General features: G+C 37.4%; 1 protein-coding gene across 3 annotated transcripts in view; it reads left to right on the top strand.

The window, feature by feature from the left end:
* The window catches only part of TMEM131 (transmembrane protein 131), a 116,967-nt gene that overhangs the window by 77,370 nt on the left and 19,303 nt on the right, over positions 1–20,294 (top strand). For all 3 annotated transcript variants that reach the window (XM_072135707.1, XM_072135706.1, XM_072135705.1), the window contains exons 8-26: positions 1,819–1,895; positions 2,295–2,445; positions 2,536–2,592; positions 2,788–2,849; positions 6,726–6,834; positions 8,819–8,927; positions 9,492–9,645; positions 10,273–10,443; positions 11,417–11,527; positions 12,307–12,441; positions 12,571–12,675; positions 13,193–13,279; positions 13,370–13,522; positions 13,916–13,991; positions 15,660–15,774; positions 16,191–16,329; positions 16,564–16,673; positions 17,293–17,359; positions 19,974–20,125. In XM_072135707.1, coding sequence (XP_071991808.1) covers positions 1,819–1,895; positions 2,295–2,445; positions 2,536–2,592; positions 2,788–2,849; positions 6,726–6,834; positions 8,819–8,927; positions 9,492–9,645; positions 10,273–10,443; positions 11,417–11,527; positions 12,307–12,441; positions 12,571–12,675; positions 13,193–13,279; positions 13,370–13,522; positions 13,916–13,991; positions 15,660–15,774; positions 16,191–16,329; positions 16,564–16,673; positions 17,293–17,359; positions 19,974–20,125 — 2,140 coding nt within the window. The remainder of the gene's footprint in view (positions 1–1,818; positions 1,896–2,294; positions 2,446–2,535; positions 2,593–2,787; positions 2,850–6,725; positions 6,835–8,818; positions 8,928–9,491; positions 9,646–10,272; positions 10,444–11,416; positions 11,528–12,306; positions 12,442–12,570; positions 12,676–13,192; positions 13,280–13,369; positions 13,523–13,915; positions 13,992–15,659; positions 15,775–16,190; positions 16,330–16,563; positions 16,674–17,292; positions 17,360–19,973; positions 20,126–20,294) is intronic.

The following is a 20,294-nucleotide window of genomic DNA, read 5'->3' as shown; positions in this document are numbered from 1 at the left end:
ACTAAAAATGCCCATAAGCCCCAAAACATATAAAGAGACATATAACACTCAAAAAAGTCTAAATCATAACACAAACCCCACATATATAGTATCACCGCGTCCGTAACAATCCGTAGAATAAAACTAAATAACTATTGAACCCATATGATGAACGCCGTAAAAAAAAAACGTTAAAAACCCGCCAAAAATTATGATTTTTACCTATTATATCCCACTAAAAATGCAATAAAAAGTGATCAACAAAACATATGTACTCCAGAATGATATTGTTGCAAAGAACAACATGTCCCGCAAAAAACAAGCCATCAACCAGCTCTGTAGCCAAAAACGTAACAATGTTATGCCACTTGGAAGCCGGCGATGCAAAAATGATAGATTTTTCCCCACATTAGGGTTTTATTTGGCAAATTTAGTAAAACATAAGAAAAAATATTCATGTCTGGTATCCCCGTAATCGTATCGACCCATAGAATAAAGATAACAGGATTATTAGGCTATACGGTGAACACAAAAAAAAAAAAAAGTAAAAAATCCAGTACAGAATTGATGCTTTTCTACTCATGACCTCAAAAAAAAGTCCAAAATTTTCAACAATAGGTGATACCAACCCCAAAATGGTAACACTGGAAAAAGCATCTCGTCCCGCAAAAAAAATGCTGTCACATGGCCCAAATAACGGAAAAGCGAAAATGTTATAGCCTTCAAAAGGGGGCAACCAGAAAACTAAAATCCTGGCAGCTGCAGGGTGCTCCTTCCCTTCTGCGCCTTGCTGTGCCCCCATAACACAAGTAATGTCCACATGTGGGGGGTCGCTGCACTCAGGAGAAATTGTAGAACAAATTTTATGGTGAGTTTTCTCTTTTTATCTTTTGGAAATGTGTAAATTTTAGGGCTAGATGAACGTATAACCGACAAAATTTGACCATTCTAAATTTCACCGCCATTTTGATTCAATTACTATGAAGATCTCAAGGGGTTAACAATCTTTGTAAATGCTGTTTCTGATAGTTTGAGGGGTGTAGATTTGAAAATGGGTTGGTTATATAGGCGGTTTTGTTGCTAAATATGTAAAATTTGATTTCAAACAGTATTTATCCCCAAAATAGTCAATTCCGAAAATACGGAAAATCGCTATTCGATTTGTAGGCCGCGTGACGTCAAAATAAATTATCCAAACAGTTCAAAAATTATGAAAATGTAAAGTAGACAAATGGGAAATGTTATTCTGCAAGTTATTTAGGTGTTAAATCTATCTGCCTGAAAACGCGGTGGTTTTGAATTTCGAAAATGGCAAATTTTTCTAAAAATTCATCATTTTTTTTCTTTTTTTTGTAAATAAACGCAAAACGTATCAGCCAAAATTTACCACTAAAATGAAGTACAACATGTGGGGAAAAAACAATATCAGAATCGCTTTGATAAGTAACAGTGTTCAAAAGTTATAACCATATAAAGAGACGCAGGTCAAATTTCAAAAAAAAGTTGCGAGCCTTAACCTGCAAACAGGCTGCGTCCTTAAGGGGTTAATATTGCACGGCATCCCTTATTGGGAAGAGAAGTTGCTTGGCTGTAGTGTGAAAGGCAGGCCCCTAGATCGAAGGAAGATCTGATCCGGCCTGCTTAACCCATTAGATCCTGCGGACCGTGCAGACTTCATCTAAGTGCTTTGAGGAAGGAAGTTCCCTTTTTCATCCTATCAGCCCCCAACAATGTAATATTGGAATGCCAATAGTTTTCTTTTTTGGCAAAAGGGGGCCTTTACGATGGCTTATGTTGTTTTAAAGTTGTAATGATTTTTCTTTTTAATTTTATAGGTAGTAGAAATGTATTCAAGTGGGGGTGATCTGCACTTAGAGCTTCCAACAGGCCAGCAAGGAGGCACAAAGAAATTATGGGTGAGAATCTTTATTATCCAGTATGTCCTGGAAAAGCCTACTTAGAGATAGTTGCATGTGAGTTTCTGTCTTATCACAGTGGATCTTGGCCAAACAAATGTATGATGGAGAATTTATGGCAATATAGCAATTAATAATAATCTTTCTTTATATAGTGCTATAATGTTCTGTAGTACTTTACAAATCATATGGGACAATACAAATAAGATGGTAAAAGTAAAACATAGTCATATGGAACAATAGGGGTGAGGGTTTCTGCTCGCAAAAGCTTAGTCTGAAGGTACGGGGGTGACACAAGAAGTATAAGGTCTTGTAAAATGGTCCAGTCATTCTTTACAATTCAGAACATCAGAACGTATTGTGGTGAGGATACTAATTATTTCCTTATTTTGATTTTAGGAAATACCACCATATGAAACAAAGGGTGTAATGCGAGCAAGCTTCTCCTCTCGAGAGGCTGACAATCACACTGCCTTCATTAGAATTAAAACCAATGCATCTGACAACGCAGAGTTTATTATCCTTCCTGTGGAGGTGGAAGTCACAACAGGTTGCTTTTGTTGCATCTCTAAATAACATCTAATAAATCACTGTGTTTCTGTTTAGGAGGCTTATGGATGTGTCTTTGTTTTCTTTTCAGCTCCTGGCATATATTCTTCAATAGAAATGCTAGATTTTGGCACATTACGAACACAAGGTAAGAATGATTTATCAAATTCTTCATTTCTTTTTCTTTTTTCTAATCCCATGTAATCCATATAATTATCTATTTTCACTGTGTGTTATTTTCTTTACTACTGTATTTCTATTCTCTATTGGTATATTTATAGTTTTGGAAGATTGTTCTTTTATAACATGTGACTTTTTTCGTTTTCTCTATTTTGTTTTCTAGATGTCCCCAAAGTTCTTAATCTTCATTTACTAAATTCAGGAACTAAAGATGTTCCAATAACTGTAAGTAGCAGCTTCTCTCATGTTGTTGTCTTCTTGTTTTTGTGACTCGAGCATACATGAAGGCTGGGGTGCAGGCTGTGCTTACATCTTGTAAGCCAAAGCCTAAAGGGCATCTCATGTGAAGAAAGTCTTTTTTCATTAAATTTCCAGTTAAATTACCAATAAACTGCCTTCAAAGCTTCAAATGACATCCCACCCTAAGCATAGTTTACAGGCAGAAATATCTGTCATTGACAAATGTCCTACATCTTTTTGGGACTGGGGCTGGGAATAAACTCCAATGGACCTATGGAGCCACTTAACTTTGATTAAGCGGTCACAGGCACTGATGACTGTAATTAGCCAGTTATGAACTAATTCTTCGTAATGAGAATCCTGTAGAGCTGGGATATCTCTCTGCCATCCCCCATTCTCCCCCAAACTGAGTTCCTAGACAAGAATTGTACATTTGTGAGTTTAGTTTATTTAGTCTAATAATGTAATAGTGGCTACTCATCTTCTGTTACAATCATGTGTTTTGTCTATGGACTATTAGCTTATGTCTTTTTTTCTGTTTGCTTGCTTTACTGCTCAGTCAAGATAACAGCTAATTTTATTGTAACACTCCTTCATTTATGAGAAAGGGGGGGTGTATGGACTGAGGTTACAACTGTGGGAAGGTCAATTGTGATAATAAAAGAGCTTTAATTATGTTTTATTACTTTATAGTCAGTATTTAATGCAGATGGTCTTAGTGTGATAAACTAGATTACAAAAAAAGCATGTTGTGCCATAATAGATTGAGATCCTGGACCTACTACGAGTCAGAGCTGAGAGGCATACAGGCCCTGCCTTAATAGAAAGGGTGGTCTCGTTTTGAAAGGTTGGTGTTTTGAAGGGGCATTCCCAAGAAGACAAGATTCTTAAATATACCCAGGGTAACAAAATAACACAGTCTCTAATTCATTGTTATTAACAAAAAGACAGCATTTCACAGATCTAATTCCAACCCGTCTTTATCAGTCCTGGTCTTTACAATTTTGGTTTCCCCTGGATCCTTACCATAAATCTTCTATGGTCAGATTCTTCTCATGAATAGCTTCTTATATCTGCACGGCTGCAGTGCTGTCTGCCTCCTGTACCAACCCCCTGCATTACAAGACCAGCTCAGACACAGGCACTTCCTGCCAGCAGGCAGCAATGTGCAGAGACTGTGTATGTTATAGATGAGATAGCAGCGTGTTTCCTTGTGTCTTATAACCCATCTCATTACTCTGATCTGTCTAATCTCTTTTTCTATATGTCAGATACTAGTAGAATGTTCAGAAGCAAAATGAAAGTGTAGATAAATCCTGTACCTTGATAATCTAAACACACAGCATCTCCTGGCACAGAGGAGTCATAATGAGTCTCAGCTAGTCCCCACCCACACTCTGGAATCTTACACTGACTATGATTGGATGATAGGACCAAAAATTTGTAAAATTACGAAGTAAGGCGTTAACAATTATTCTTTTTACCCCTACACCAAAAAAAAGCTCCTGTCCATTTACCGGTTTAATCTAAGCCTACAATTTGGAAGTGAAAAATTAGACTATAACGTTTTAAACTGTGATTCTGCATCAGACTAAAAATTAGACTAGACAGTGTTGCAATACTTCATATATAATCAGACAGGGTTGTGAATTCGCCATTTTTCTTTCTGAATAGAAGCATGGGCTCGGGTAAGAATACATTGTGCAGGTATAATAAACACATATTCTTTTCTTCACATGTCAAACCTTGAAATTTAATTGGGACAGTGTCGATGTTATAAGATTTTGTTGGATCACATTCCACGTGCCTTATATTCATTAACTATGTCACTGTGATTCTTCAAAGAACCTGCATAATTGGCTGCCCCCAAAATTAGTAACAAATCCCAACATATAGAAGGAGCTGAATATCTCAGGCATACCCTCCATGCAATCGTTTTTGTTTCCAGCGTTCCTTATTTAAGTGCACCTTTTATTGAAAGGCCCTACTGAAGTTTTAATGTGAAGAGTCACGTCTGTTTAGATTCATAACTTAATATTGTGATTGTTATATATAACCTATTTGCAGAATAATCCCTGGTTAGCCCTTTCAGCACTAAGGCCTTCAAAAAGTTCTCACATTTTGAATACCTAAAGCTTTGGAATATAAGCTTAAGGGTACATTCACACTGACTTGTACTCGCCCAGCCGTAACCCTGGGCAGCACACGTCAGCGTGACTGAGAGTGGTGCTGCTGCTCACCCCTCCCCTCTCTGTAGGAAATAATGGCGCACAGCTGTTCTTACAGCCAAAGATAGAGCCCGGTCTATCTTTTTTACAACTGCACGGTACCATGAGCACACACGGTTCTCACTGTACCGAACCCAGGCACCATAAATGTCTGTGGGTACGTATATAGTTTGTGGCCAGATATATACGTCTACACAATGGTCCGTGTGAATGAGGCTTTATCTTGTCTTGTCAGATTTCCTAACAATGGCTGGATTTGTTTATAATTATTAGTTTTAGTTCTGAAATTGAGGTAAATTACATTTTGAAAGCTGCCATTCATTGAGACCTTTTCTCTACTGCCACATTGATCTGCAAAAAGAACATGTGAGAGCATTATAGCTTTCCAGTTATTGTTACTTGTATTATTGTTACAGCCAAACGTTACCAACAGAAATTAGTTCTTGTTGTTTTCTCTCTCAAAACAAGCCTGGGGCAATTTTACTGCCTACCCTAAAATATGCAGTCACATGTATTCTCATGTGCAGATGCGCTCCTATTTCATTTCACATTATTTAGTTATGTTAACCCAGGTAAATATCAGCAATATAAAACAAGTGTAACCGGGTGGGGAGATGTGCTACACTTAAATCTCTGCTTTTTACATGATATGAAATAAAGGAGTTGTCCTTAATAGTGATGGACACAGTTATATCTGTGTGTACACTGCTAAAAAATAGAGCCGCAATACATTAAATGGGTTGTTTTTACTAGTGGCATGAGTGGGCTGTAAAAACAAGAAAGCAGTTAGTGTGACCTCTGGAGGCAAGCATAACACCTGTACAAGTGTCATAGACGCTTGTACAGGCACTTTGACTCCTCATTAAAATTCTCAGGCGATTTAATCCACCTAAGAGTTTTCTCTGCTCTCTCTGTCCTGGCGGCTAGCTACAGCTGATTGCTGCAAAAACCGCAGCCCTGGTAGAAGATCATGCTAGAGCCACTGCTATCTTCAGCAGTGAGGAACCCTGGCCGTCTACATGGCACTGTGTGCCACTGTGCATGCAGTGCTATTGGCAGGATGGGGCTTTAACATTTACAGCACAATAGTATAGCATGATAGGTTTCCGTAAGCAGCTCCTAGTGCCGTTTCTCAGGGTGACAGGTCCTCTTTAATTATGGCCAGGTTTAATTTGTGTTCCTGAAAATGTTATGCTCCTCCTCTGTTAAAAATACTCAAATGTTAAGATGAGTATTTTTACACTTTTAGAAAAATGCTTGCCTCTCTTTTCTGCTCCGTTCACCATTGTCTATGTACACAGAGGTGCATCTTTGATGACATGACTTCAGCATGCACCCGCTCCAGCTTTTGTCTGCAGACTGCACAAGGTTGGCGATGGAGACCATCAATTGACCATAACTTCCGGATGTGGTTGATTTTGTCCTCTGCTTGGCCTTTGTATCGCAGTCTAGTCCTGGCATAGTAAAAAATATAATCATTTACCGTGTAGCGGAAATGGGAACCTATAGTCATATTTTATACTCCAGAATAGACTCTTGAAGTTCTGCATACTAATAAAATGTTTCACGTGCAATGTCTTGTTCATTTAGTTTTATCTCTCCAAGTTGTAATACTTGTTTGTAATTTGCTCAGAGCGTACGATCAACACCACAGAATGATGCAATAACTGTGCACTTCAAACCCATTACACTGAAAGCGTCTGAGAGCAAATACACCAAAGTTGCAAGTATAAGTTTTGATGGTAAGAATTCTATCTGTCTATCTGCAAACTGAAAAAACACATTATACTTTATTTTGAGTGCTTGTAGTCTTCATACCTTGCCTTTTTTTTTTTTTTTTTTAAAGAGTATCGGCCTCCCTTGTATTTGTTTTTGTCTCTCAACACATTCCACTATGTAACAAATAAAGAATTTCATCTAGAATATCTCATTCAATGAGATCTAGTATCTAGTAAACAGCTGTATGTCGGCTGACCCACAGACTGCACCCTGTGAAGAGGACGGAAGCCCTTGCAATAAACAAAAATATAGCAGCCGTCTGGCCGGCAGGCAGTAAGTCCTTGCATACTACTTTTATACAATGCAAGGATTTGAGTCCTCTGTACAGTGTGAAGTGGGACACCTTGTATTTCTAAGGGCGGTATTTCTACACACAGCTGAGGGTTCCTCAGTCTAGGGCCCCTACAGGGGAAAAAAAAAAACTCTGAGCAGGTCCTATTCTTGGCAATGTTTGCAGCTCTGCACTCCAATAGAAATCTATTTTGCTGTGAAAAGTACTGCTGACACAAATATGCAAAAAACTGCATGCAAGTGGCATGCGGCCTGTTTTTGGGAACACAAGGTGGAGACATGGGCAAAATACTGTTCACTTATTGGCTGCAAAAGTGGCCAATACAGCCATATTTTGCGGCCATAGGAAAATTCCCTTTTGTGTTCAAGAGGCCTTTGTGTCCCAGGTTTAGCATGCTTGATTTTGATGGTAGATTTCCTTTAAAGGGAACCTGTCAGCAGAAATTGACCTAATAAACTACTACTAGTATGTTGTCAAGCAACTGATCACCTTCCAGATCATGTTTCTCTCATGACCTAATGTGGTGGAACCTTTGAGAAAATCTCAATCTCACATCTTTTGAAGTGAGATTTAAGTTGAATAAATTCAAGGAGGTGGAAATTTTAACACTGAAGTCAAGCTTTCTTCACTGTAATTGATGGTCCTGCGTCAAGAGACATCACTAACCAGGTCTTCTGAAGTCCAATGCATGATGTCAATCACAGAGGAGACATTCGATGTTCCCCACCTTTACTTCAGTATTTAACTCTCCTCCTCCTTGACTTTACACAACCAATTTACAGCTCAATTCAAAAATGATTTTCTGGATGATGTCACCACACTGGGACATGAAAGAAACAATAACTAGAAAGTTATTCTTTATTCTTCAATGCCTTACAATATTCTGGAACTGGTTTATAAGTTCTATTGCTAATGACAGGTTCCCTTTAATAATAAAGGCACAAGATGGTGAAATTACATGGCATGCGACAGTAAACATTGCAGCATAAGGACAAATTTAGTAACAGGTGCTCTTTAATCCACAGCAGCATTATTACTTTGCGGTGGGGAATCCTATCCCAGCCAAAAACCTACATGTTGCTGCTCATCTTTAATTGTTTGTATGGAGCCATTAAAAACAACTGCTTATTCATCATATTAAAACACCTAAAGCTTTTTTTATTTAAAAGTATTTTTAGCATTGTAAATAATAAAGTAACATTTCTGTTTTAATAATTCCTGATTTACTGTAAGTCTCTATTAACTGACCTCCAGTGATTGATATCCCAACATTGATTGTTGACTACTGCATTCACTTGGCTGTCAGGGTTACGTGTCCACCCTAGTGGGGTCAGAAACTAGCTGCCATTATGTACTTGTATGAGTTAAGACTTGTACACAGGACCATGTGCAGAGGCCTGTGGCTAGCTCATGGCTCTGTAGCCTTCTATAAGGCACGGTGCGGCGCATCTTTGCTGCCAGTATTTAAACACATTTGTGTGCCTGTGGCCTTAGCATGTGAAAACTGTAGGCTAGGATGTAGGGATTAACTCGGGGACATAGGAATTTTATAACATTTTGGAAGGTTTGAAAGAAATATCCTTGGACAGCTCCCATTTAAATATTTTAAATGTCTTGTGTAGCTTTCTGAAGTTTATGTTCTGTCTTTCAAACAGCATCAAAGGCTAAGAAGCCGTCACAGTTCTCTGGTAAAATAACAGTCAAAGCAAAAGAGAAGAGTTATTCAAAACTAGAAATTCCATACCAAGCTGAAGTGTTGGATGGGTAAGTAAGCAGTCAAAGGATTTTTCACATTTCACAAATGTGTTATAGGATATATTGTATACTTACAGAACCCAGGATTTACTGGACACATAACCACTAACTACATATCCTGTGACATAAATTGTTTATTTGTGGGGGTGCAACACCTGACACACCTGATGGTCACCTCAGCACAGTGGTCGTCTTGTGCCAGTTCCCTAGGGTTAAAGCAGGAAAGAATGCCACAGTGTATTGGTAGCATGGAAGAACTTCAAGTGCAGCTCTCTTAGTGAATGGGGACTTCCCTTGATCTACGGACAGAGTGGTCTGATCACTGCTCCATCCCTAAAGTAGTGCACCAGCAACACTACATGGAGGTGATTGATGTGGGTACCGGTCAAACACCTGCAGATTAACTACTAATGACCCATAATTTCAATTGGTCATTAGAAGTTTGTGCCTAGAAAACCCCTTTCAGTCAGATTTCCCTTTAAACTCTTCAGTTCCAGTTGTTTGGCATGTTTTAGGTTATTTTGAAATGTTAATTAATTTGTATGAACTTCCTTGTAATTACGTTTTACATAGGTACTTGGGATTTGATCATGCAGCCACATTATTTCACATACGGGACAGTCCATCAGATCCCGTGGAGAGATCTATCTTCTTGACAAACACCTTTAACTTTGCTGTACTTATCCATGATGTCTTGTTACCTGAAGATGCAAAGACTATGTTTAAAGTAAGCTTTTATCTCTAAAGGGTTTGTGCCGCAAACACGATAAGTTAGCTGACACTTGTCTGATCAGGGAAGAACCCCTCCAATTATGTTGGCTCTCTGTCAGTACTGTACGATTTATTGAAGCGACAGTACACATTTGTAACCTGTTCAAAAAGATGAATTCAAGTCTCCTTTTTTTGTGATAATTGGGATCCCAGTAATGGAACTCTCAATAAGACACATCACCTACCTTGTAGGTATTCTTTATATATTTTACTCAGTCGCTTTCCTGTAGATGCTTTTCTTACACTTGGTTGTGGCATCAAAGTAGCAGACTGACATCCCAGCATGCTGCATTCTCATATGGCTGACTATAAATCTCTTTAAATGGTTCTAAGCACTTAGTAAAACATTACAGATGCAAACTGAGTCTTTTGAATTGTCAGCACAATGCCTAAAAATAACCCTGTAGTTGGTGTGAGATGAAGCTTCAGCAGAGGGGAAAACTTTGCACAATCTTTAATGCAAATCAGCAAAAAATGTTTCATCCCAAAGTAGAAACAATGCAATAATAAAAATTATTGCCCCTACATGTGTACACAGCCAGTAACTAACTTACTTTCTTTTTTTTTTTTATCTTTACTGCAGATCCAAAATTTCAGTTCAAATGTATTAATTTCTCCAGGAGAATCCAGATATATATTTTCATTAATATTCACACCATCTACATCCTCTGTTCACATAGACAGCAATATATTACTCATCACCAATGCATCAAAATTCCACTTGCCTATTCGAGCGTACACAGGCTTTTTAGATGTAAGTATCTTAAATGTACTAGAAGTTTGTTCATATATACCGGGAGTCCCCATGTTACGTAGAAAATTCTATAGGTTTGTTCTTAAGTTGAGTTTGTATTCAAGTAGAAACTGCATATTTTATAATTGTAGATCCAGACAAAAATTTTTTTTGCCACAGTGACAATTGTAGTTTCACATTGTTTTTGGTGCAATTGAACCAAGTATTATGAATAAAGAAGAAGAAGGTCTTATCCACCAAGAAAGCATCAAGAGTGATGCTTTGTTCAAACGTTTTGACACACTATTGACGGAACCCATTATTAGAATGTTGTGTATTTTTGACCCTATTTGGGTTAACTAAGTATTGAATGGATTTCATTAGTTTGCCAACATTGATGGGATGGAGATCCTATATATATATGTATGTGTATGTGTGTATGTATATTCATAATAATCAGCTGTAGGAGTTATAAAAGCTGTCTGCAATGAAGCTTTATAATAAATTCTGGCTCTGATGACAATCCAACATTTTTAAAATCCATTTGTCACAGAGACCAAAATTTTTTTACTGGGGTTAGAATTATAAAATATACAGTTCCGACTTCCATACAAATCCAACTTAAGAGCAAACCTAAATATATAACATTTTCACTAATCAGTGGAGTGACAGGACAAGCATCCTTCCCACTGCTCCATTACAGCACTCTGCTCCCTCTGACACTCACATACTCTCTATGTGAGTGCTGGAGAGAATCAAACGATGTGCTCTGCAATTGCCAACATTTGGGATACCATGGAACATCTTGTAAAGCATATGAATCAAGAAGTAATATATGTGTATGTGTGTGTATATGTGTGTATATGTGTGTGTGTGTGTATATATATATATACACACACATACGTAACCTATATTGATGCATGATTCTGCCATGAAAACACTTCTGCTGCTGTTGATTGTTTGATAACTTTTTCTTCCTTTATTTTCTTTGTAGTACTTTGTTTTACCTCCAAAACCAGAAGATCGCTTTCTAGAATTTGGTATCCTAAGTGCAACGGAATCTAGCAGTCTTTTACTAGCTCTAATAAATAACAACCCTATAGAGGTAAGTCACCAAAAGTTGCATTTGCTCTAGTAGAACACACAAGCCATTGACAGTGTTCAGCATCAAAAATTACAAACTTCTGTACAACATAAAAGAAACCAGGCTATAACCCTATTACTGTCAGGGTGCATTCCCCTTGGAGAAAAGGAGGAAGTGGCCCTTCAGTCAGTGTGTCGGGTCTCTCATTAAACATGGCCATCCCTATTTTCCATTTTTCTGGCCCTATTACTTGCAGTATACACCAACATGGATATACACCTAATCTGTGTATTACTGATAACACTTGGGAACACTCATTTTGGTGCCTTTAAAAGTTGGAACAGTTTCAATTATGTTCAATTCGGCTCTACTTTTGGAGAAATGGCATTGCTGCCTTACGCAGTAAATTCTGCTCAGATTAGTCATCACTCAATATTGTGCTAAAGAAATTTTGGAAATTGGGGTCATGTTGTGGCTATAGATTAGAGATGTTCTATCAAGTCGCTGAAACCTTGTTTCTGTGATGTTCTTGGACATTCATGCTGCATGCTCCAACAGTAGTTGGCCGTCATATGGCCCACAGTACAGTTTTTCCATTCTTCTTATTTCTTGATGGAAATGATTCTCATAAACTAGAGCTGTTTGAGAGAAATGGAAGGTATTTCCTGAATATCAAAATATTTTAGTTTGGGAATTGTATCTGAGCCTGCAGTAAGCCTGAATAGCTGCTGTACAATACACATTTACACATTTTCCTTACAAATGCCATTGCTACTACTAAATGTTGGTTTTCTTTAAAGTTGGCCATCAAAAGCTGGCATGTTATTGGAGACAGTCTTTCTATAGAACTTCTAGCCACAGAAAGGGGAAACAGAAGCAGCATTATAGCCAACCTTCCAGGGATAGAAAATTCTACTGCATCTGACCGCACTTCAGTAAGTAATCTTCTCCCATTTATTCCCCTTTCACAATTGAAATCTTCTCTTTTTAATCAACTATAATAAAAAAAATTATTGGTTTTATCACATGTGAAAACTTTTCAGTGTATTCTTGTTTGTTTATAGGTTATATTAACTTCAGGGTTTTATGCAATGTTTCGTGTGTCACTGACCGCAAAAGAACTTGAAGGATTCTATGATGGAGGAATCCAGATAACCACAGATTATGAGGTATGGCATAACAATATCTCCTAGAATACTAGCCAGAGAAGTAGAGTCTTCCAGGCATCACTGGTACTTAGTGGATCTCCAATAGCTTTACATGGCAATACATTCTGGTATAAAACATCTGCTTGCTGATTGCGATTGTGATATGGGGATGCATTTGTGGAACTCCCAGAAACAATTCAATTTGCATTGTACTTTAAAGTCATATTGTCAGATTGTTGTTTTTAGATTGTAATTATTAATAAAATGAGACATATTTTTTAATAAATGGTGTGATGAATTGCTTATGGACCAGATATCACTCATATGATATTTTGAGGTTATATTGAATCACTGGTACTTGAAGTAGAATGAATCTAGCACTGTTTGATGGAGTCTGTGGTGTCTCAAATTCTAGCCTTGTTTTTACAGAATAGCTTTTGACTTGACAGTTTGTGAAATATACATAGAATGCCCCAAATATTAAGTATATAGTAGAGGGATTGTATTTATATGGCACTGCTATCTCTTGTCTTCACAGATCTTAACAGTCCCTGTAAAGGCTGTGATTGCTGTAGGCTCATTGACCTGCTCCCCGAAGTACATTACGCTTCCCCCTTCCTTTCCGGTAAGATTTACTTGGAATTCACCCTCTGGACTAGTTCAGTTTACTTCAAGTAACTGTGTGTCAACTAATTTTTTTTTTTTCATTTTGCAGGGGAAATTAGTTCATCAGAGTTTGAATATTATGAGTTCCTTCTCACAGAAGGTTAAAATACAGCAAATACGCTCCTTATCGGAGGATGTCAGATTTTTTTATAAGCGATTGAGGAGCAATAAAGATGAATTAGAGCCTGGAAAAAAATCAAAGGTATACCTTCATAAATCTTTAAAGGATTTACATTCACAAAGTCAATATATAAGATCCAAAATATTTATCGTCACTTCTAGGAATAGTCCAAAAATAGCAGATTGGCTAAGGTCCAATGAGTCGAAAATATAACAGCCCTCCCCGCACTATGTAGTGACAGAGATATGTTGTTTAGATCTATTAGTTCAATAATAATAATGTTAGTTATTTACTTTTAAAAAAAAAAAGAGTACATTGAAACTTAAAATTGGCACTGTACATTATAAGTATAAGTACCTTATTAGGCAGTAGAAGAAGGTGATCTAGTCAGTTAATCTATGTTGTCTTTACCTTTTTGGAAGAAGCTAACTTGGGTTTGTGCTCCTGGATTAACCATTTTCCTTCCATTTGCAGATAGCCAATATATATTTTGATTCTGCTTTAAATTGTGGTGACCACTGTTACGTTGGACTTCCATTTTTATCCAAAAGTAAGTTAAGTTTGGTGGAAACTTTTAAGTTGTTTTATTTTACAGGGAGTTTTTGTAATGCATCCAGGACACAAAGACAAATGCATTGGAGGGTATTTAATGTTTGTTGCTTAAATTTCAGTGTTATTCGTACCTACCTTATGTGTTGCTAAAGGCACTAGTGCATTTACTATCACTGTGTATGATTTACAAGCTAAGTACTACAGATAGATTTCTGCAATAAATTTAAACCAGTGTCAGTTTAATGTTCTGGCACCAGGACTGCTAAAAAAAAAACATTCAAACACCTCCACCCTTTCTATTTTGCATTTGCAGTTTTTCTGCATTCTTCCATAAGTCACCCTGCCTAAAACTCCCAAATTAAATTTGTTTTCACTTCACTATTTGCTAACAGGGATTTTATTATGGTCAGGCCTGTGATTTGCAACAAAATACATGCTGGATGTCTCTGGTATAGATAGATAAGACACGCCATATGTACCAGAGATCTTGGGATTTACCAAAATGTAAAGATATTGGTATCAAGCCTCCACAGAGAGGATTAAGCTGAGCTTACTATGGACTTTTGTATTTCTGCCCTTTCAGTCTGTAGCAGGAGACCTTGTAATAAAATTATTCCTTTTAACCTTGTTTAGTCGCTTAGTCTTTATTTTATATTCTTATAGTTAAAGGGGTATTCCGGGAATATGAACATCTGACACAAAAACCCATGATGATATAAATAAATGAGTACAACAATACTCAATGTCAGTAGTCACAAAATGGAGCTTAAATAGTTTGATTTTATGATTTACAAAATTTATGGCCTCTCTAAAGTAGGTGGAGTTATCACTAAGATGGCCGCCACTGGAAACTACAAGTTCCATGATCCTTTAGTTCTCAGTAACTCCTCCTCCCTCTTATGCTCTGCTTCCAGTGATGATGTAACAGGTTTTCTTGCTCAGTTACCATAGTAATGATGTGTAACTGCCATCACCACAACACTGGCCATACTGAATGCACTGCAACCAACCAACTACAGCCAAGCGTAGTGGTGATCACATGACCTGCCCAGGCAGGTGCAGGACATGTGATGTGGACATGTGACCAGCTGCCATCTTGTGTCCTGTGTCTGCTCCACAACGGACTGCGCGGAGGAAATTAACGGACTGATTAAAGGGCCAGTAGCATTTTAATTCTCCATCACAGTCTGTCACCAGCATTTTCTGCTAAGGGGAGCAAAATTTTAAATAACTACTAATTACACATTAGCTTATATTTTGACTACCCATTTGTATATGAATTATGCTTATTCCTGGAATACCCCTTTAACTTAGTTGGACATCATTCTGACTTTTGCACACATTGTTGCCCTTACAATTTTCTTTTCTCTGTGCATGCAATGCAATAAATGTAACACTCTCATCTTAACATAATGTATATACTTGTGTAAAAGCCAAGTTTTTCAGCACAAAAAATGTACTGAAAAACTTAATCTCGGCTTATACACGAGTCAATAAAAAAAAACTCTTATACTCGCCCTCCGGCGCGGGCCCGATGCTCTTTGGTCTTCGCGCGGTCCCTCTTTGGTCTTCCGCGCGGCCCCTTATTATTGAACCATAAAATTTATTCTTTTCTAGGTAAAACAATATAAGATGTATAACAAATGTTTGAATAATTTTATTCCAGGTGAGGTGAAGACTCAGCATCATTTAACAATGCAAGAGGATGTTTGGGACTCAGATTGGGATAATTATGAACATCTTTATAAGAAGTGGCGTGATATCCGCGAAAATTCGAATATGTGAGTATTTCTTAATACTTCCTTTAAAGGAAACCTACCACTTGTAGTGGCAGGTTTCCGATGGCAATACCGAGCACCAGCTCAGGGTGAGCTGGTGCCGGAGCTTATTTTAGTTAGCGTTTTAAACCGCGGTATCGCGGTTTAAAACACTTTTTAAACTTTATAGCCGGCGCAGGCAGGTACGCGCTCGGCGCTTACCGTGCGCGCGGCTACATAGGAAGTGAATGAGAGCCGCGCGCATGGTAAGCGCCGAGCGCGTACCTCTATTTAACGTAACTACATGTTAGTTGTGGTACTTTTAAACCTAAGCTGCAACAGTTTATCCAAGTTCAGATTCACACTATGCTTGTTCATTATATATATATATGTACATTTGTTTGTATCTATATTTAAACCAATATCTGTCTTATCTGTAGACCTGAAGCTGTGTTTGAGGTTGACACAGATCTGCAGAAGAATGTCCTTGCAGAGGTTAAGGCTGAGCCTATTTGGCCATCTATTATCAGTTCTTCCCGTCATGTACATTTTCCCTTAACCAATACCAATTCCTCATGTGTAAGTAAAATATACTATTTCTTATGATCCTTATTTTCACATGTTAAGTGTATGAACAGCTTGAAAGTAGAAAACCTGTTTCACACTGGCACAGTTCATAAACCACTAATAACATTGCTAGAATATATGTTGTGTATGTATTTATATACTTGAATTACAACATTCCAGTAAGAAGCACATTCTTTGTCAAGTTATACAGCAGAAAATTAACGACTTGCTGTTATTTTGCAACAGGAAGAAGAAATTACACTAGAAAATCCTGCTGATGTAGCAGTGTATGTCCAGATTCTCCCCCTGGCACTTTACGCTAACAGCTCTTTGGTGTTAGATAAGATATTAGACCGGTAAGTACAGAAGACCTTTCACCATAAAACTGAAGCTCTCCAGGATCATATTAGAGTGTGTATTTTTATGAGAAATGCAGAGGTTACCTACAATAATAACATTAAGTATGACCACGGTCTTTAAATTCTTTGATACTTTTTCGTGAAACCTCTAAATCAGTGGTTCTCAACCTTTCTAATGCTGTGACCCCTCAATACAGTTTCTCATGCTGTGGTGACCCCCAAACCAAGCAACTCACAGTAAAAACACAATAAAATTGCGGCTCCGATGGCTTTAGGTGACCCCCGGTTTTGGTCGTTTGACCCCCGCTGGGGTCCCGACCCACTGGTTGAGAACCACTGCTCTAAATGCTCCCAAAGTTTCATTTTTTGTGAACTTGATACCAACTATTTTTGCAAGTAGACAGTGCTAAATGGTTGACTATTCCTATGTTTGAATCGTGAAGGTATATATGGTATTTCTCCTCAATCTTGTGTTCTGACCATGTAAAATACGTAATAAATGTTTAATAAAATGCATACTGAAAGTGTGAGGAAAAGTTGAGGAAGTGATTGTGCAATCATCTATATGCAAGTTGTGTGTAGCTACTTCTCTAAATTTGTTGCTTTTTATTTTCAGGTTCAATATAAGTAAGTCTGTAAGAATAGATCTGAAGACATTAGAATTCAAAGTATTCAGAAATAATGTAAGTACATGTGCAACCAATAATGTAACAATTTACTTTTACGATCAAAAATAACATAAACGCTTATTATTGAGATGTATAGTACCTAGAAACATGCTTTAGGTGACATATTTAAAATAAGAATATCATCTTTTAGATTGCCTTGTGGTTCTTCTACAGAACCAGGACTCTGATGTCCATTTAACATAATATTTGAGAACTGGTCTACCCCTAGGTCCACTCCCAGGAATTCTGTCCCTTCTTCGTTCTATCTTTGATATTGGCAAAGGCCTTGCATGTCATAAGTGCTGGTTCTTGGTAAATTTTAACCTGTTTTGGTATGTCTTTCTGCTAACAGAGAATAAAGGCTGTGCACAATGTAGTACAAATTCAATTAAAGTTTATTGTGAGTACAGTAGTGTACAATGGACCTTTTGGCCCCCTGGGCCTTTGACAAGCACTATAGGGAAATGCAATACAAAGAGAAATAAGTAATGGTAGGAGAATCATATAAACATATTTCCATATAAACAAGTAGATGAAGATAGGTGACTAATCCTCTAACAATATAATACTAGGGATCATGCATAAAGGTATAGGCTACAACTATCAGTAATATACGATAACAAAATTAATATACATCATGAATAAAAATGCAGGATGAATCATGAAATATACAGGTACATGGAATACATGAACTATATCATGGATCATGGAAGCTGGGTCTGTAGTAGTTAAACGCAACATAAGTGACACAGAATATCATATTTGTGTCACTTATAGAAATATACTGTGAATAGCAATAATGTCCCGTAACAGTGTAAATTACATAATGCATATAGTAGATGACACATACTGTTGTTGAGAAATACACACCACCTGGAGGGAGGAAATCGTATAAAAGGAAACTCGCCACTTATAATAAAGTTTGGATATGTAGGCGCAGTATGTATGGTGCTGCTGCATTCGCATTGGTAGTATGTGCCGTGGCGGGAGATAATAAAAGATACCGCCCAGTGATGCTGGATGGGGGATGACACTGGGTATGGGAGAATGGTCTGCGCATGCACAGTGAAGTACCGGAAGCAGATATTGGCAAGTGGTACCAGCAAGCGTGTCACTAGGACGAAATGAATGAGAAATGTAGAGGGAGTAAATAACATGAAAATACAATACCAGTAGTTGTGTGATATACTTATCTTACCAAGTGGAACTCTGGAGTGATTATACTAACGAATCTGAAAAGAATAAATGCATATGGTTAGACTGAAGCATAAGAGATGTAAATTTGTCAATATGGCAATAAAATGTATAAATGTATAAAATGTAACAATACATATGTACTGTTAAACTCATGATTAAAGAGAACTCTGAACAACATAATTAAAGAAGACTTTGAACATCATATTCCCATGAGTCCTATTTATCCAATAGGCTTCTCTCTTCTTTAGAAGTTGTACCCTATTACCTCTTCTGAGTTGCAGTATATGCTCAATTACTTGGTTTCTCAAATGTAACAAAAGGTTACTTGCCTGATGGTAGACTTATGTTGTCCTATGTGGTCTTTAACTTTTTGGGTGGTTTCCCCTATGTAGAGTAGACCACAAGGACATTTGATCAAGTAGACAACAAAACTAATATCACATATGAAGTGTTCCTTGATGGGATATTGTTTGCCTGTATAAGGATGAGAGAGTGGTCTTTTGTATACATTAGAACACTAGTACTTAACTGCGCATGCACAGACCATCCTCCCATACCTACTTTATTATCTCCCACCACTGCACACACTACCAAAGTGAACGCAGCGTGTAGCAGCACCATTCATACCGCGCCTACATTTCCTAACTTGATCATAAGTGGTGAGTTTCCTTTTATACAATTTCCTCCCTCCAGATGGTATGCATTTCTAAGCAACAGTATGTGTCATCTACTATATGCATTATGTCATTTACACTGTCACTTTTGTTGTCGTTAACTACTACAGACCCAGTATAATGAAGATCTATTGATATTCCATGATTCATTATGTTTTTCATGTATTCCATGTACCAGTATATTCCATGATTCACAATACCATCCTGCATTTGTGTTCATGATGTATATTAATTTTGTTATCATATATTACTCATAGTTGTAGCCTATGCCTGTATGCACGATCCCTAGTAATTACATTGTTAGATCATTGGCCACCTATCTTAATCTTTTTGCATATAAGTAAACATGATTCTCCTACTATTACTTACCGTATTTCTCTTTGTATTGTATTTCCCTACAGTGCTTTTACAAAGGCGCAGGGTCTGAAAGTCTACTGTACACACAATAAACTTTAATTTTTACTACGTTGTGCACAGCCTTTATTATCTTTAAGTCTAAGGGCTATGATCTCGAGACTGTTGTACACACATTTAGAAGTGCTAACCATCTATTGAAGCATATGTCTTTCTGCTGCCAGACCCAGAAGTCCTTGGACCTGTACAGCCAACTCTCTTTTTTATGCCTAGTGCCTTATGCCACTACCGACATGGTCATGGTGCTGTGTCTCATAGTTATGGTTCAGTTATGATAAATCTTTTAACAACTTGTTCAATGAAAATAAAGTTTCTGGTTTCATTTTTTTTCTGTACTCTATAAGGTGCAGCCTGTACAGAGCAGTCAAGGTTTTGTGGAAGGACCTTCCCGTCAATCTGTTCTTAACATAATTCTTAAGCCAGGAGAGAAGAAAAGCGTCAATATTAGATTTACTCCAGTGCAAAACAAAACTGTATCTTCATTACTTGTAGTCAGGTGAGTTTATAATAAAGTTAATCTGTATTGCTGACATATGCCTGAATTATTGATTTTTTTACAATATGGTTTACCCTGACACAGAGACTTTATCAGCCCACAGATAAGGTACATGCCGTCTACCTTCATGCTGTCATTACAATGTTGACATGGGGCTGTTAAAAGGAAT

The sequence above is a fragment of the Engystomops pustulosus genome, chromosome 2 (assembly GCF_040894005.1).
Source record: "Engystomops pustulosus chromosome 2, aEngPut4.maternal, whole genome shotgun sequence".
NCBI classification, from domain to species: Eukaryota; Metazoa; Chordata; class Amphibia; order Anura; family Leptodactylidae; genus Engystomops; species Engystomops pustulosus.
The sequence above is the reverse complement of the archived record's forward strand: the minus strand, read 5'-3'. Positions and strand labels throughout refer to the sequence as shown.